At 38.8% G+C, this 15,020-nt stretch overlaps 1 protein-coding gene across 4 annotated transcripts in view; it reads right to left on the bottom strand.

The window, feature by feature from the left end:
* The window catches only part of PTPRK (protein tyrosine phosphatase receptor type K), a 421,519-nt gene that overhangs the window by 39,332 nt on the left and 367,167 nt on the right, over positions 1-15,020 (bottom strand). For 2 of the 4 annotated variants that reach the window (XM_054196429.1, XM_054196431.1), the window contains exon 14: positions 1,824-1,959. In XM_054196429.1, the coding sequence (XP_054052404.1) occupies positions 1,824-1,959 (136 nt within the window). Of the gene's footprint in view, positions 1-1,823; positions 1,963-15,020 lie in introns of all 4 variants that reach the window. The other 2 variants (XM_054196428.1, XM_054196430.1) reach the window with 1 other exon arrangement.

Raw genomic sequence — 15,020 nt, 5'->3', positions numbered from 1 at the left:
ATAGTACAGCAGTTTAGAAATGTTATGTGCTTTAGAATGATGATCAAGTATCATTCCTAAGAGGGTACTGCCTTCACAGGTTCAGAGAAGGGAAGGGGGGGAAAGGGGAAATTTTAAAATATCATTTCACGGACATAATTAACTTACTGTCAGCAAACAATTCAACAGTGAAAGTCTGAGTCTAGAAGGACTCTGAATGCAAGAGGTAAAAAGGCTAGGAAAAATTAACACATTGAATTTTAAGCTTTTGTTGTTGTTGTTACCTGCAAAACTATCAATCCCATCTGGATGTGACTGACATTATATAGTGGTAGACAGGCTCTCTCACACGCACGCATGCACACACACACAGAGTCTTCTATTAGATATAAGGGGACCACTGCAACACGCACTGAGATGATACTCCTCAGCACATACCTTGCAATAAAGCTATAAAACAGAGATTTCTTCCTGAAATCTGAAAAACAACTTTTGGGTTGTTTTTCAGAAGTTGTGTAAATAAAGAAAATTAGCTGACTATATGTCCTTTTTGCAGATGATGAGTTGGACCTTTTGCATATGTGTTAATTCTCAACCACAGAGGTAAACAACAGAGAAAAGTAAAAGCACTTTTGGGAAAAATCACATATGTAGCTAACTAACACAGAACACTATAAGCATACCTAATGTTTCTAATGCAGACGTTTCTTCTCCAAGTTATATATCTCCAGGGATAATTGTAAAGAGGCAATAAATTAAAAAAATCTAATGCAAACCAGTAATTATAACATATAGAATGATCTTAGGTACAATTTTAATTTTTTTTCTTAATCTTTAAAAATAATAGCAAGCTCTATTTCAGAGGAATATTCGCAACATTTACAAATAGACTTTTCGTTAAGACCGGCAAAAGGCAAGGAACGCAATGCACACACCACTGGAAGACAAAGCCCTCATTCTACCCAAGAGAAATCAGCCTGTGCCCTGCGAAGGGGACCCGCCAGGGAAGGGGAGGAAGGGGGGGGGTGCAGAAAGAGAGGAATTGGTTTCGATGCTACAACTACGCATTTATAGAGCCATATAATAAACTTTTATGCCAGGTTAAAAGAGTTGCAACAACTGGGAAGTCGAGACTTAAAAACTGACCGAGCAATGGCGTAGCACAATTTACTATAGGTAGGAGCGTTTGGATGCGGAGTTAGCATTTACAATGCCAGAAGATGGCGATATTGCTTACTGTCTAAGAAAGCACTAACAAAATTAAAATTCATTCAAATTAACACACTTTTAAACAATTTCATGCACTAAGGACTCACTAGATAATTTTACAGCGACGTGGTACGACTTTTAAGAAAAAAACTCCAGGTTTACAAGAGCATAAATAGAGGTATAAAATTACATTATTTTGCAAGTTGGATAACATACAGATACAAATAACTCATTAGAGCTGCATATAGAAAATCAAATTCATTAGGTGACTACAACATGAGAAGTGCAGTAAGTTGTTATTTTATTTTTTGCTTTAAAAAAAAGGCTCCATGAATTTAAATTCTGCCCATTTCAATATTCTGTATATTACTCTAACTGGAACTTAAAATTACTTGGAAATAAGTATGAGAAAAGGTATAGCTATTGGATCCCAAATATAAAGTTATCGTCTCTTTAAATCCATCATAAAAATCACAGTGAAAACAACAGGAAACACAAAACTCATCCGAAAGCTGATGAGAGCTACTGGTCCTGAAACATTTTTTTTTTAATGACCTGTAAAAAATACGCATTTAGTTATTGTTGTTTGAAATGGAGGGAAAAGTAAGAGAGACTGGCAGAGATCATTTTCTTACCTTTTTTTGACAATCAATATGACAACAAGGAGAAGCAGGATGAATACCAGAATTCCAGCACTTATTCCTGCTATTTTCACCACTCGATCTGTTTGCTTAGCTGGATCTGGAATCACCTCAGGTTCTTCTGTTGCTGCTGCTAAAGGAATCAAAAAAGAAGTGGCTTAAACGTGTAAGCGCTAGAGACATGAAAAACATCACTGGTGATAATTCCAATTATGTTTGTGTTTTAATACAGTAACGAGAATATAGATACATGCATCATGTGTTTATACATCTACACGTGTATACAGACAAGTCATAAATTTCAATCTATATGCCATACATTTGCAACACCAAGTATATGACTATTTATGCGTGTATACATGTGCATATATATAACTTCACATATACAGAAGCGTATATGCATCTGGATTTCCAAACAGGTTACTGTATTACAAAGCAGAAGATAAAGCAGAGACAATCTATCAACTAAATCATCATTACTTCCTTTAATGTTATTTTTTCAGATATTAAATATGGAATATTTAACATTGACTAATGAGATTACATTAACTCACAAACAGTACATTAATCTCTCTTTTCTAATCTGCAGCCAGCACCCTAAACTCTAGTCCTTCTCTCCTTCATCCAATTTCAGGCAGCCTTTGTATATTCGTTCACCTTACAGTATCTAGCCTGAGATCTGCACTCTACTGGGAATTTTGATTCTCCAAATAAGGCCATCCACAAAGCCAAGCCTAAAGTCAGCAGTAGTTTTATTTCTGTTTATAGGCCCGGAAAAAAAAATAAAAAAAATCACTGTCCTACAGAGAGATGAAACCACTCCGTAACACAGCTGAGTGGGCCGAAGCCACAGGTTACAGCAGAGAGGGAAACAGAATATATATGAAAGCGCACAGGCATTCAGTCTGCACCTCTTTGCATTGCAGCCTGGCATACAAAGGATCAGGAACATGGGGTTTTTCAGCCTGGCAAAAATATAAAAAAATATAAATAGGTTGCAGCCAGGGGTAAAATGCCATGAGGTGTTTACTTGTAAAATAGAAAACGGCTCTTCAGTTCTCTGGTTCTTACTTTCGAGGTCTGTGGTTAGCACTTGGCCTTTCCCTGCTCACAGGCAGGGATGGGTACACGTGGTTGCTTTCTCTCTCTCTCTCTGACCTTCCTTCTCTGGCACTCCACCCGGCGTGCAGCAGATGCCACTTAACCTCTGCCCCCTCACAGCAGCTGCACGTGGAGTAGTTACAAGCTGTTGGTACCATCATGCCTATGTCATTACACAGAAAATCTTCTTTACTCTGAAACTAGAAGGTGTCTCAACAGACGAGCAAAACAAGCAGAACGAAAAACGAGGTGAAGCCACACCAGAGAAAGACTATCACTCCCCCACAAAGCTGTTCCATGGGCCTTTCAGAAAGCCAGTGTAGTCAGCACCGGGGATAACTGGTATCTAATACTTTCTGGTTTTAACCACATTACTCAGACCATTTCTACTTGTGTTCCATGTGCAGGAACCCATATTGCCTTTTGAGGGTAGGACCCTGCTGGTGTTTAAAATCACTCTTTATAACTTATTTCTGTATCCTCCATCTCTATCTGAATCACTAACAACTTGCCCTCAGAACAACCTTCTGCATTAGGAACGTGCTCTCTTCCAGACACCCATGCGAGAGCCAGGCAGACAGCGAGAGATCTGGCAGTGCTTTAATCATAAAACTTAATCATCATCATAAGACTTCATCATCATAATCATCTCTCTCCCCTGCAGCTTGAACTCTATCTGCTGAGAAATACTAAATGCTTCCTCCTTTGTGTAAATAAATACATGCCTGTATGCACACTTGCACACATAACCTATGTGGACTCAATACTATATATTGTGTTTGTACTATGCATGTTGTTGAGGCTTCTAGGGGTAAGAGCCAGGATCAGGTAAGGGGTGTGTGTACATGTAGCCTCATATACGCAACACATACAAACAAGCTAGAATTAATGCCAGTTACACATATGATGCTGTCTAGCAGAGGAAATGAGGGGGATGACTTTTGAGGTGGAACTGGAAGAAGTTTTTTGAGATTCTCAATGCTTAAAATGAATCAGCTCCCAGTCTACTATTAGCTGGGCTGCATGTGACAAACACGAATGGACATTTGATAAGCAGTAGAGCCAAAAGGCCAATCAGTAGAGTCAAAAAGACCAATCAAAGCTAAAATATAAATGGCTTTACATGCCAACGGGGAAAAAAACCCTCATGTTCTCTGTATGGGGTACGGAGAAACAGCAAAGACGTGGGAAGGGTAGAGAGGGCAGTATGCAGGAGCTGGACACTCGCTGTGTCTGGAATCACCATGAGTACAACGTGAGTGCAGGTGGGTAGCTCTGACCTAGCAAAGGTAAGAACTACTCAAGCTGCAAAATAACCAAGGCTTGGGCAAGAGATTTAGTTGTGTGGATGGAGATTTAAGGCCAGATTTTTTGAGAGATTTCAAGATAGGAATCACAAAGATTGGATGTGACCTGAAGACACACTTCAAAAGTTGAAGGCTCAAAAATACATCCGGAAGTACAGGCTTTGAACCTTGATCAGGACGGTGGTATTTTCACAGGAGTATTAGTGAGAGATGAGAGAGAGGAAAGAATGAGAGATCTGTCTCACACTTCCCTGGAGAAAGATAGGACCTTTATTGCTTGATAGAGAAAGCTGCAACATAGGTGCTTCTCGGAGCCCTGTTTAAAATTGTTGCTTGACCATTCACAATGTTATTTCATTCAGAAAAGTTACCTTAGAGAAACAACTATTCACTTCTCAGAAAATCTGCAGGAACGGTTACTGAGGGAGTTTACTTCTTTGCCTAACTTAGGCACTGGTGTTTTATCACCAGTAACTGCTCAAAATGCAGCTCTGTCCAAGCGTTTAGAACAATGGTGGAAAGCCAGGAGGATGTCAACTGCTTGTCCATGTATTCTGGTTTCCCTACACTAAAGGGTTTGAAGGAAAAGACAGTAACTCATTCCAGGAACTTTAATGCTGCTTATGAGATAAAGCTGGTGCCCTCTAGAAATGTACCAGAGTCCTAAATTAGTGGAGAAAAATTATATTGAATAGTCATAGACTAAGCAAGCACATAACCAGCAGTTGAGTCTCCTATATCCAAAATGCTACCCCTCTCCTCAGTATCAACAGAAAAATTGCTTTTGACTTAAATGAAGCCAGAATTATTATATGTATGTTTCCAGCAACAGATAATATATGCATTCTCTAGACTAAATGTTACATTTGGGCACTATATGAGAGCAATTATAGATATAAATCACACTGTAACCTATTATTTATGTGTATGTGCATGGTATGCAGTAAAGTATATTCGTTTGAGGAAGCCATTGAATGTAGCATAGAATCATTTAATGAAACATGAATATGAAAGTATTTCATATTACTTGTGTTTTAGTTTTGATAGTTGAAAGTGCACTGTAATCAGCATGTATGAGCTTACACATACGCAACCAAAAGACAGAAACATAGAAACCGTGTGCCTGCGTGTTAAACTTATAAGTCAGTGTCTCCTGGTTGCTGATTGCACAAGGACTACAGCAGCAAGAGAACTTCTGCTTATTCTGAGAATTTGCTCTCTATCCTTTAGACAACAAGACTCCCAGGAATTTTCTTTCTCTGAAGTGGCTTTTCTACCAGCTGATCTGCTGGTTTTGCCAAACAAAGCAACACAACTAACCAAGGCTTCACCAAGGGCAAATCTTGCCTGACTAACCTAATGGCCTTCTATGATGGAGTGACCACATGACTAGACAAGGGAAGAGCTACTGATGTCATCTATCTTGACTTCTGTAAGCCTTTGACATGGGCCCCCACAACATCCTTCTCTCTAAATTGTAGAGATACAGTAGATAAAATTTGAATTATTTTGATAATTGGGAGTTAGCTACTATTTATTTCTAAACAAGGTAAAAATGGTCTAAAATTAAATTATAAAAACACTTGCTTTACTAATTCCTAGCATTCCTTTTTAGTAATCTAGTCCTGCAATCCTTTCTTATATCTTGAATGGCAATCTGTATTAAACGGTAATTTATCGATTTGAAAAAGAACCTTGTGTGGTAATGGAATGATGATCATACGAAAATGGACTCTATTGGCTACTAATTCCTTTGTCCAGCCTTACTCTAGCAGACTTTCAATTAAGTGTTAATTTTTACAATATCCTTGCTTATTATTATATTTTTCACAATTTGACCCTGTAAGTCTAAGAAGAGACAATCCTACAGTTTTCAACCACTGCAAAGTCACTTTGCATAAAATTTGCAAGAAGAGTTTCTGATCTGAAACTGAGAGATAACTACATTTTTCCCCCATTTAAGAATAGCTGCCTACACAGAAGATTTATGAGCTGGACTGGGAGAAGAACACTAGATTTAGGAATTTATCCACTCACCTTTCTTCTGAACTAATGAACAGTAACAGCAATCATATTCCACAGTCCTATTCACAAAGTTCATAAAATAACTCAATCTAGTGATTCTGGCTTTGCACATTGGCAATGATAGTCACCATATAAGAAGTAGTTTTCCTTGTTTTCATAGATACTTAAGGGCAATATTAAATCAGTTGACTTTAATGATCAACAGCATGAAGTTCAACTGTGAACAGCCCTAAATTAGACCAGGATCGCTAGCACTCTCCGGGATAGTAAAATTCTAATAGTGAAGAGGTATTCTTATTCATCTTATTCATACAATTTCCTGATGTACTTAATCCTTTAATTTTTTTACCTTGTTTTTAATCAAATACACCTAAAAATCCAATATCTATTTCTAAAACTGAGTGTATGTATAATATTCATACTTAAAGTATACCGTGGCATAAGGAATCCAGTCACGGCACATATTGCTTTCCTGTCTTCTCCTTCCTTCTGTGCCTGAGAATTTACACACGGTCTTGCAAAATTGTCAGAGAATTTATGAGACTCAGCACAAAATCTATTCACCTACACCTTCCTAAGGAGATGGTGCTGGAATCAAGATAATGATATTCTACTCGCTCATCCAAACAAAATTATTCAAGCAGAAAATTCTGGTAGGATTTTGCAGGGCTGCTTGTAAGGTACCACTCAGAGAACAGCCAGCCTCCTAAAAGACAGCTTTTAAATCAGAGGTTTTGAACAAGATTTTATATGTAACCTTCTCACCATACCGTTTGACTCTCCTAACATTCGTAGCATTTTATCCTGGGTTTCCTTTGTGTGAGCAAGGGAACAAACTCTGTTTCACGCATGATTAAAGCTGCTATTTTATTATGCTGCATTTTCTTTGAATGTTAATTTCTGTTTGTGGCAGATCTTTGAATGCTCACAAACTGGTCTTATTGCTGCATAGCTTGATATTCAAAATAGCTCTGCTTGAGATAATCTGTTCTGCACCTTTGTTATGTGGCATTCAAAACTTTTAATTAAAACCAGGAATGACGTCTGAATGAGTTCAACAAGGTAACATCAGGATAACATCAAATGAAACTGCAGTTCCAGCCAGCTCTGGTGATATGTCAGTCTACCACCTGAGAAAAGGGCTCTTTGAGAAACTAAGCGAGATTCTCTGATTAATATTTTGTTTCAGATTGGTCTGCCCTGTGTTTTAATCATCTGTCCAGAAAGATCGTTCTGTCTCCATCGGTTTTGCTTTGTTTCTGCTTTGCTAGAATGATAATCATTGTGCAATTAAGGACATTTTTAGAAGTCTGAAAGTTAATTAATAAATTCAAGATCAGAGAGAGAAGATCCATAACCCCTTTTAGCTCAATTACATTTAAAAAAAAAGTCTCAGATGGTGCTATTTGATGAAAACACTTCAATGTGCTTTTGCAGGGATGGGGGAGACGGGATGTTCAACTTGTTCCAGCAAACTATGCACACGATTCATGAGGCCTTACAGATGCCCTCATGTGAGTCAGTTTGGTACACCGTTGGCCTCTCTAAGATTTTTCTTTTTCAGGTTGAAAGCTGGAGATACATTTACTGGGAAAGGAATCCCCACATTCTGCCTTCTCTACATCTTCCAAAGAGCTTCTCTTTTGGAGTGCAGTCTGGGAGATGAAGGCATGCTAGAAATTCACTAGAGTTTAGGTACATCTAAGCTGCTGCTTCCAGGAGTCTAAATTACAGCTTTGTAGGGTAGCATTATTAAAAAGAAAAATTGTATTTGATCATGAACCGAAAACGTGATTCCCCGAGCTGTGCTTTGAAGTGTCAGGTTCATCCCGGTCACCATGGTAACCAGGGTCCACGGCTGCCCCAAGGAAAAGAGCTGAACAGGCTGTGCTGGTGAAAAGGGGGATGCCCGGCACCACCAGCCTCTTCTCCACACCCATCCTGAAAGAGGAGGGTAGTGAGGTGATGCTTAGATACAATCTGCTGCCTCACTTTATGTTGCGATATACTGCGCCCATCTTTGTCCTTTCCAGGGGAAAGGGGGAGGCATTGCAAAAGCTACCAGCTATGCTTAACAGAGGGGGTCCCTCAAGGCCCCAAAGCTTTGTGATATTATAAATTAAGTGCTCGTACGAAAAAAATTAGATACCACTGTTGTCTGCATAAAAGGTCATTGCTGCAGAAGTGGATAAAGACACTGTTCCACAGGCCTATATGGCTCCTTCTGAAAAAGCTTTTTGACCCCTCTCAAAGGATGGCTTACGTGCAAAAATGAAATAAATACAGCTTCAGGCTAATCTCTAGTCAGACTTGGGATGGTATAAGCCGCTGTAGAAGTTAAGTATGGAAAGCCACACAGGTGGCTGTGCACAAAAACTTGGTATCGGGTAAACAAATGACTCCCTGCTTACACACCCTGCTTCCAGATAATGCAGAAAAATACCCTGAACTTATGCTACTGGATGTTTTTTAAATGATGAACATGCAGATTATAAATATTTATATGCATTCTTAATTGATTAAGCAAACTAGAACAGCATATCTTGCCATATAAGAAGGAGAATGTGACCTGGAAATTCCAGTATATTATATACATTTATATATAAAGGACCGCTTCCTGATTGGTATTGTTAAGCCTTCACAAGTGTAGATATATATTGTTTTAATAAGTGATAGGTAATTTAAAAAAAAAAAAAAATCAGTCCCATTTTTACTACTCTCCAGGACTTTCAGATCAGTCCATTGACTGGTACTACTTTGGTAGGAAACGGCAGGGAAAGCAGAATCATGTGAACCAAGTGTCCGCTGCTACTAGGGACTCAAACTAAAATTAATGAGGACTTACTCTTGCAATGTTCCACTGAGAAACAATTTAAATGCACAATGACTACTCTGAAAACAGTAATGTCCATGAATTTATAACCAATTATGAAGGAGTTGACCTTAAAAGATTCAGAAGTATCAAGTGAAGAAAGTGCTGAATCTGTTCACCTCGCTAGCTGTGAGACCTCGGACACGTGCGGGTGAACAAAGCCGAAGCAGGAACAATGCTGAGGAGACAATGTTCCAGCAACACTCTGCCCTGCTGTCCACAGGTCACATTGAAAGAGCAGATTAGCGCCTTCGATGTATTTCTACTACATCTGCCACTGAGACGCACTACTTGTGCATGCACTTTGTAGGCACTTTACCGCCTTTGAAAATACTGCAAGGATGGAATTCGGTTACAGGGAAAGAAGATGTGCCTCTTATAATCTACAGGTTGTATGGCTTTTAATTTGCAAGTTATTATCCTCATGCAGGAGACAGCTGTTTATGTAGAGATAACTAGGCTAGCTTTAAGTGAGCTGGCTCAGTGACGCAAGCCCCAAAGCACAAAAAGCTCTGGGTGACAAGGTATTTTACACCGGGGTGTATGCTGAAGTGACACTGTCAGCTTCTAGTTCAGTTGTTTTAACTGGGACAGGACACAAGATAAAAAAGTGGGCTAAGGCTTCTGAAACGGCACCTCTCAAAGCAAAGAGCAAACTCCAAGGACGAAGGGACACGGCCCTTCCCTGAGTTGCTGCAGCACTGGCCAAGAGAGGGGAGACAACTCCTGGCTGCAGCACATCGTTAAGTGCTTGCCTCTGGAACCATCAACTCCAAAACATACAGAACAAACGATGTTATCGGGTTTACACAAAGGAAATATATCCCATGGATAAATTAGAGTCTATTCATTAGTCTGTTGGACACCTGAAAATCCAAGAGACATCCTTTTTTCTCCCCTCTCCTTCTGGCCTGCCTTACCTTCAAATCAAATGAGAACAAATCTTAAAAAGCAATCAGAATACTGTATTTCGGGGTTCTAGTATTGTGTTTTTTCCATCTTTGAAGTTCCCTCTCAGGTCATCATTTCAAAATTGTCACCAACCCCACAAAGGCTACAGCCGTACCATGAAAAAATCCTAATCCGTGGCAGAACTCAGGTTTTAGAAACCTGATCTCCTAACACGCAAACTGTGGACAATCCTAAATTCTTGTTTCAAAATATCCAGTCTCATACTATAACAGTTGCATGTTTGAAATGTTGGAGAAATTAAGAGAAATACCTAATGCAATTTTCTTTTATTTTGAAATCTGGTTAATTTTCTGTGTCTTGGTTTTAGAATGAGCCACTTGATGCAGTTCCTTCAGTAGCCAATACAGAAGCAGAGGTCTAAAGACTCATGCACATTTTGTCATTGCATGAGTACTAACAGACCTTGAAAAGGATACGTAAAAAAATGTTGTGGAAATACTTAACATGTATGCTGTAAAGTATCAGACTGACAATGAAATCTAAACCACTATTTCCCCTTGATTTTCTGGAAAGGGGTATTGGTCAAGATATGGTCCCCTAACACTTCGATCCACCTGATCGCAACCATTTAGCAACGACTTGCTGGATGGACTGTTACCGTCACTTAAGGTCACTGTGATTATTTCTTGTGTACAATGGGTATGTTGTTAGACCTGCTGTAGCATTTTTCCCTCAGAACGTACAAAGGCGGCCCGCCTTTTGGTAATGAAGTCATTTATTAGCTTTTTTTTGGAGGGGGAAAAAAAAACACAGTGTTTGGCCACATTACAAATTAAAAAACTTTCAAGTCTTAGTCTGAACGAACAGCCTGCTTTCAAAAACGTGTTGTAAAAATAAATTCTTTCTTGATGTTAGTTATAAAATTTCAACTATGCAAAACACTGCATTAAGAAATTATCTGTTTTTGACAATGACTCCTATATGCCCTGTTAGCTCAGTATTAAACTGAAAAGAAAATTACTATAAAAGCAATGTTTGGTAACAAATATACAAAATCTCATCTTTATGTGCCTTTCCACCAGGTAACATTTAAGAAGTTCAGTAGAGAAAGTATGCTATAATGATCGTTATCATTTATATATGCACACAACATGGTTTATGGGGAAAAACATTACTCTCAAATGTCTGAAGTTCCATTTTGCTACTTTTATTGAAAATAACATTCTGTGAATAACTTCTGCCAATTTAAGCAACTATAAAATTATAAATGAGAATTTACTGGTAGTGAAGGAGTTGCAGAGTTATTGCAGACCTGTGCAATTATACTGAAGGAAGCATGGACAGCTTAACTCTTCACCACCACAAAACTGCAAACTCTCAACCCAAACTATACTCACACTACCTCAAAATACAGAAACTCCCAAGGCGAAAAGTTATCTTAGATCAAATGCAGTGCTATTAACATTGAGGATGGAATCAAAAGACAAAGGCACTGTGGAAGAACAGAAATAGTGTTTCCTTCATTCTTTCAAATAAACCAAACCCACACAGATTAAAAAGTTATATGGTGCTAAAACTAGTCTTTCATAGAATCATAGAATCATTTAGGTTGGAAAAGACCCTTGGGATCATCGAGTCCAACCATCAACTCCACTCTACAAAGTTCTCCCATACACCATATCCCTTAACACCACATCTAAATGAGTCTTAAACACATTCAGGGATGGTGACTCCACCACCTCCCTGGGCAGCCTGTTCCAGTGTCTGACCACTCTTTCTGTGAAGAGTTTTTTCCTAATGTCCAGTCTAAACCTACCCTGCTGCAGCTTGAACCCATTCCACTTCATAGCACACATTGGTTATTATTTGCCATTGAGAATGGCAAAAGGTAGAAAATACACAGAAGCCCATTCAAGAAAGCAAATGGTTAATTCTTCCTTTGGAGTTAGGTCCCATTTTTTCCAAACCCACATCGATTAAAGATTATACAGTGCTAAAACTAGTCTTTAATAGACCCATTGGTTATTAGTATCCCAGATTCTACTGTCATGACTGCCAGCCTTCAGTATATTGTTTCCCATAAAAATCGGTACTTTTTCAAATAAAATGAAAGAGTAAATATAACCACCCAAAAAGAATCAAAGATGCTTTCTTTCACATAAATTATATTCTTCCATCTAGCGAAAATTTTTGCCACTTCTTCAGTTACACAACACTTTCCTGACATGATTCGGTGTCTGTCAGAGTCCACTGGGCTAGCTGGGAAACAACACGGGATGCACTGGTGTGCCACACCCATGTCACAGAACTTTCCTTCTCTTTAAAATCTTCCCATCTGAAGAGCATTGGTCAAAACTCTTGAGGCTCTCCTGAACTCCTTAGCACTAACAGGTGTCCAAGCAGCTGGGAGCATGATGGAACAGCAAATATCCTCTTCCAAATCAACTGGGTATCACCCAGCTGCACATCGCAGTGGGCTGCAAGTACTGTCTCAGCCATTACCCTAATTATACAGTTGCTCCCAAATCTGCTTATCCAAATATATCTGAAAGGTCTTCTGTCAGCACTTCAAGCTAGGCCACCTGATTTTGCACTGAAACATCAAAGCAGTGGTGCTTATCCACGCTAGTCTACCAGCTGTGATGTGCAGGCAACGGCCTTTAGCTGACTGAAAGCTTTGACATCTTCCACTACACCAACCATTTGCAAAAAAACGTGTTACCCAAGCCTTAAACCCTGTGTAAGAAGTCACAAGCCTGTTTATAGGCTCGTTTACTGCATTTGACATCTAGAAACACAGCCGTAATGGCACTGCAACAACACGCAGCTAATGCAACGACAACTATATGAAAAAACCCCACATTGATGTTCACAGCTCCGGGTTGATTGCCATTGACTAGCGAGTTCAGATCCGGGACTGTAATGACATTAAAAGCCTTTTGTGTTGTGTCATTGCCTCACTTTCTGTGTATCCCTATATTACTAATGTTGCACAGAAACTTTCCAGCAGGAGGAAGAGGTGGCAATCCTGCAGACTACAGGACAAAACACGCCTGCAGGAAAGACGACTATTAACTTTTATTGCCACTTTCTGAACTTTTGGCTTTACTTTTCCACATTTTTTCTTTTCATACAGAAGACCTGATGCCTTCAAACATTAAACTCTAATCAATTTCTCTCTTCTGAAAGAAATAAGAGACCTTCGTTATTTCCAGTACTCAAGTAAATACTCACACAAAACTGCGATGGGGGAACCAGATGTAATAAAGAGCCTCCGTGATTAAAGTTAGACAAACTTTTCATACCTGTTGTTACACTGGTTCATAAAAAGTAAAGATGAATCAGTTTCTAATTGCACAAAGCTTACTCTGAGAGAAGAGAGCCAGGCTGTATCAAAAATAGTACTGGGTTACACAGTATGCAGAACTAAAAGGTAGCAGTTTGAAAGTGAATTTATGGTCCCCTCGGCTGTGTGTTTTGTAGGTAGTGGAGCATTTAGTTGTTTTTAATCCAGAGGATGAAATTAGCTGCTCTGTATTGGATATGCCTTGGGCTGTTGCCTTCCCAGCTAGATTCTCCAGGAAAACACAACTGTTTCAAAGGAAAAAAAAAAAGGATATATCTAACAAAAGCTTCAAACCCACACGGAAGTAAAAATAAATGAAGCCAACTATAACATGCAAATACTGTATTATGGTTTATGTAATGGGCTGCTGGCAAAGATGACTACTGTACTGACATTTATGCTTTAAATCTGGTTTTAGGGTTTTCAGTCAGTTGTGATCTGATTAAAATGTGACTGATTTGGGGGAGAAAATCACCTTAAACTGAAGGAGTGCCAAGAACACTTGTGGATGAGGTGGCAAAAGCATCTATACTGAGGCACTGAGCTTTGCCTAACAATGAGCAAAACCAAATTTACATTTTAAAATAGGAGCAAAAAATTGAATTAAACAAGGACTGACGTGAAAACAATGTGCTCTAGTTTTCAGAGACGTGGGCTAAGACATACCTCTATGTATGTCATTTAAATTGTGCCTTGGCAAAATGTGAGCTGTGATTTGAAACACACAGGCCACTCCACAGTGTGAGCTCCCATTTACAAGTGGGTATTCCTGACCATTCACAGTGAAAACGCCCTTTCTTCTCTTCAAGGAAGTGATAAATGGCTTTGCTCAGTGACTGACTTGATATGACTTTAATGAATGACTCAGTTCAGCTTCTTATTTCTTAAAAAATGGGCAATGTTATCTATCAGCTTTCTAAGAGACAGCTGACCAGAATTTTCAAACTTGGGTAGAAGAAGTTGCCTTGACATATTCAGAGAGCACCAACACAGGGGACAACTTTCAGATGGCTTGAGCACCTCTTACAAATCACATCTACAGTCATATTTTCAGTATTCATATTTGAAAAGAAATGTACACCTGGGGAAACATATTAGCCAATCGATGCAATGACAATCTCTCCAGATAAGACCTCCTTTTGCCTGGCTCTGGTGTAGTAACAAGCCTACTAAGTATTACATGAAAACATAGTGCAATCCTGTATGATCGTGTCTGCTACTTACAGAATAACCCGAAAGTCAAATTAAATGCCTAAAACTGTTTGCATACCTCAAGCATTCAAGAAACGGGAAGTGGAGAATAATAATGTATTTCTGGTACCTGCTACTACATTAAACTTCATTAGAAAACTATAAAAGCATTTTTTGCTCACTAGAACATTTTAGAAGGTATATGTTTATCCAACAGTTTCTTTCAGCAGGACAAAATGCTGAAAAGGAAAAGCAAGAAATAAAAATGTAATTTGATCTAAAATCACACATAACACTAACTTGTTTTCACTGTGCAATAATTACAAATTTTAGAAAATCTATAGTATTAAAGGTCAACTGTCTTTGTTATCCCACTGATCATTTAGGGGTAAATACACCTACTATTACCCCACTAAGGAAGGAGAAGGGACCTAATA

This window comes from Rissa tridactyla, chromosome 3 (assembly GCF_028500815.1).
Source record: "Rissa tridactyla isolate bRisTri1 chromosome 3, bRisTri1.patW.cur.20221130, whole genome shotgun sequence".
NCBI classification, from domain to species: domain Eukaryota; kingdom Metazoa; phylum Chordata; class Aves; order Charadriiformes; family Laridae; genus Rissa; species Rissa tridactyla.
The sequence above is the reverse complement of the archived record's forward strand: the minus strand, read 5'-3'. Positions and strand labels throughout refer to the sequence as shown.